Source organism: Cryptomeria japonica, chromosome 4 (genome assembly GCF_030272615.1).
Source record: "Cryptomeria japonica chromosome 4, Sugi_1.0, whole genome shotgun sequence".
Classification (NCBI taxonomy): Eukaryota; Viridiplantae; Streptophyta; class Pinopsida; order Cupressales; family Cupressaceae; genus Cryptomeria; species Cryptomeria japonica.
This window is the reverse complement of record NC_081408.1, coordinates 170127005-170131167: the sequence shown is the minus strand read 5'-3', so window position 1 is coordinate 170131167 and position 4163 is coordinate 170127005. Positions and strand designations below refer to the sequence as shown.

General features: G+C 34.7%; 1 protein-coding gene across 1 annotated transcript; it reads left to right on the top strand.

Moving 5' to 3' along the window:
• The first annotated feature begins 2378 nt into the window (after positions 1-2378).
• On the top strand, positions 2379-3679 carry LOC131874993 (UPF0481 protein At3g47200-like). The gene is made up of 2 exons (XM_059218980.1): positions 2379-3041; positions 3155-3679. Exons 1-2 carry the CDS (start codon positions 2379-2381, stop codon positions 3677-3679), a joined length of 1188 nt encoding a protein of 395 aa, XP_059074963.1.
• Positions 3680-4163: the final 484 nt, after the last annotated feature.

Below are 4163 nucleotides of genomic sequence, written 5' to 3'. Positions count from 1 at the left end.
CTGCATTATACCTCTTGTCTTTTGTTGTAGTCAAGTTCTATCCCTAGTTTGATTTTTATGGGTTACCTCTTGTCTTTTGTTGTAGTCCCTATTTTTTTTGGTTTTTCTATCTTGTTGGGATTTCAATGCTATATCTATTTTATATTCTGATGTAAAGGGTTTCAGGGGCCCTTCAAAACCTGTTTTTACTTAATCAAAAACTGAGTATGTATATAAACATGTAACTAGAAACTAGGAGGAGAAACGATAGAAGTCATTAATTTGAACACCAATGTCAACACCTTTAATAGAGTCCAAAAGGTATTATCTATTCAAACTTGAAATATTATCTATTCAAATTTTGAAAAGCTAAATCTTGCAATGTGTCAAGAGGGTATTATCTATTCAAACTTGAAATATTATAAAGTGGATATTAATAGGAGTGTGGTCCATGTTAAAGTGAATACTAATATGAGTGTGGTCCATGCCAACATAAAACCCTAACATGACAAAATAAACACAATAACATTACCTTAACGCACAAAGCTCTAAAAGGGAGACTGTTGTAGTAATGCATAAAATATCAAACACTAAATATACATTGAAACCCACATATATGTATGTATGCATGTATGTATATACGTATATGTGTATTTATATACACATGCATGTGTATGTATATATTGTACAAACATACATATATGCATACATACATAAAGTTTATAAACATAAAATCTTGAATATATACATATCTATATATATTTGCATATGCATGACATATTTACATATTTTAAACATGAAATGGTGAATATGAATATAATATATCTATCATCGTGTATTTAGATAAATCATTGTTATAACATTAGTATGTAAATTCCCATCACAAAAAAACTTGAAAAAAAAAGTATGTAAACTCCCATCATAATTGTGTATGTATAAGCATGTACTTGCAATTTTATTTAATGTCCTTGCTATTTTTCACATTACAAATTAACTAAAGTAGAGAAGCTGATTAAATTTACAATATAAGTTGAGAAGCGATGGAAGTTGTGACTTGGAATCCTCATGTCAATGCCTTCAATTGAGTAGAGAGGATTCAACAAGTTTTTAGAATGGTGGAGAGTGTTGCGGACATGAAGAAAGCATGTTGAAAAATTGTAAAGAGTGGAAATTTAGGTCTTACAATGGATGCAAAAGGCATTATGTAATCGAACTTGAAATGTTATGAAGTAGATAATAATATGAGTGGGGTCCCTACTATCACAATTCCTTAACATGGTGTTTAGAACCAAAAAACAAGACAACATAAACCTTTAATGTCTTACATTGATTTAATTATATGAGACGATACTTCTTTTTTGTCCTTACGTGTGTGTATCAGAACGCACAATTAATAATATTAATTGGAGGGGTTGTGCAACTATTTTGGTGGTTGTAGTGCACATTACTAGGGTGTCTATGCATGGGTATTTATTCATACCTCATAATGACTACTCTTGGACCTTTGTGCATATAACTTATCCCATAATCGTTATAACTATCTAAAAGTTGAAACAATAACTTTGAGCTCTTAAATCGCATCTAAAGTAATCTAAAAAAATTATCAAAATCAAATCTAATTTTTAAGAGTTTAAGGTGCACAAAATTAAGGTGGGTGGCCATTGAGTCCTCTCTCCTAGCACGTGAAATATTTTGCTATGTTAAATCTAATCGGTTGATTAAAATTTCTTATAATTTGTCTTTATGTAATTTGTGTGTATGTTTGGCCAGGCATTAAAGTCTATCAAGATGAAACAACCAAAATCACTTTTTGCATGGACTGCAAGATGTCGAATCACATCAACATAGCATTGGCCAGGCTCACACTTGAGAAAATGTGAGCTAACAAGATGAGCACAAATTAGTTGTAAAAACAATAACATTCGACAAAACATAGATTTATGTGCTAAAATCTGACAATATGTCAGAGAAACATACAGAGAGAAAAGTATCAAGAGAGGGAAGTATCAATACTCAGAAGAAAAATTGCAATCTTTACACATCTGCCTATTACAAATTGATTTGTCATATATATACCACATAATAGTCATCATCAAACTGAGAAAATCTAGTTTTTTCTCTTGAAGAAATTGTAGATGATAAGATAAAATGAGATTTTTGCTTTATTGTTGTTGACAATTCAACAACTACCAGTCTCTGTAAGTGGTTCTAATGGAATGCAAAATTCCCTGCTCAATTCAAAGGTAAAGATTGTTTTATAGCCTTGTCTGAAATAACAATTCTTTGTTTAATTACAAAAGCATCCACAAGGTAGGGTACTGTAAAAATCTCTGAAGACCTTGATAAGGTGCTGGATCCTCTCCCAATTTCCTGATTCCGTAGTTTGAAAACTAGAAAAGATGCCCACTCCTAAAGTAGGGGCTACTCAATGGCTAGAACAAATAAAAGACATACAAAATCATGGAGAAGAACAGAAGATAGCATCTCATGTGCATCCATACATTTTCACTGTACCAGAATCCTTGCGTAGCGAAAGGCAAGAAGCTTACGTGCCTCAGGTTGCTTCTCTAGGACCTTATCATCACCTTAAACTTGAGCTATATGAAGCTGAAAGATATAAATCTCGGCTTACTATCCAAGTTGAGAAAAGAGCAAAGAAGGGGCCTTTTGAGGTTTTGGTTAGAGAGATCATTAATATGGCAGAGGAGATAAGAAATAGCTACAATGATCCTATTGAATGCAACAATGAGGTATTAGGGTGGATGATGGCTCGAGATGCTGTGTTTATTCTGGAGTTTCTTGGCTGCTATAACCTATGTCAGAGCCCACGGTACCAAGAGGCAAACCCTTACCTCCAATGCGTGGATGCAGTTTTTCACCCAGAAAGAAAGAGCCCATTGTTCTTCCCGTTTCAAGCTGATATTTTTAAGCTGGAGAACCAAGTCCCACTCTTCATTTTGAAAAAAGTTCTGGCATGGGAAACTGGCTCAGAAGATCAAGCAATGGACAGACTTAAAATGACAATTTCAAGTGCCTGTAAGAAGTTCTCCCCTTTCATACCCGTTAAAGAATCATATCGTTCCCTTACACGAGCACACAGCAATATTTCACTTAATGAAAGGCATATACTGAATGCCTTTACAATTTTGTAATCCCAAATGAAAATGCTGCTCAGGTTAGTGTTTCTGTTGAAGATGGTCAGAACAGAACCGTGGCGAGGTTCAAAAGTTTTCACTTTCTTCGCCAGATAACATCAAGGTTTATAGACTGTTTGTCTCGGTCTTCAAAATCACGTGTCAAAGCTGACAAAAATCTGCCTTCGGCCGCAGAATTACACAGGAGAGGAGTAAAATTTGCTCCTTTTACATGGGCATCTGAAATAATAAGGTTTGACCGAGCCAGCTCTACTCTGTTCCTCCCCTGTATAGAAATGGATTACAGAACAGATCTTTTCTTGAGAAACATGGTGGCAGTGGAAGCATTCATGATGTGGAAAACCAGAGTGTTTACTTGCTACGCAGATCTGATGGACAGACTCATTGACACTCCTAGTGATGTTGCAGTGCTGAAAAGGTATGGAATCATCACCAGCGACTTGGGAAGTGATAAAGAAATAAGCAATCTGTGGAATGGCATTCGCAGATCAATGTGGAGGAGTGCATATGAGCCCATTGACCATACAGACCATTCAACATCTTGAACTATAAAAGAATCTTTTTTCCTTTCTTTCTTTCCAAATGATTTGCTAATTTGCGTCCTCCCTGTTCTACTACCATTGATATTGTTTTGGTGCCATGCCTTGTAGGTCAGGCCATCTCTACGGCATGGCCATGAACTATAGTGTGTCTTAATTTACAAGATATATGATGTATTCGTAGTAACATATCCATATCCTAAGAGTTGTGTCGTAAGATTTCATCTACTGAAACTGAAAGGAAATGTCTCTGTAATTCCTATTTGCTGTAATATATCTTTTCAAGTTGTGTACACATAACATATCCATATCCTAAGAGTTGTGTGGTAAGATTTCATGTCTAATTTCTACTGAAACTGAAAGGAAATGTCTCTGTAATTCCTATTTGCTGTAATATATCTTTTCAAGTTGTGTACACACTTTCTGTCACAAACTCTTACTCCTTCCAGTGGATTCCCGTTTTATTGCAAATCACATGCATTAGTTTATA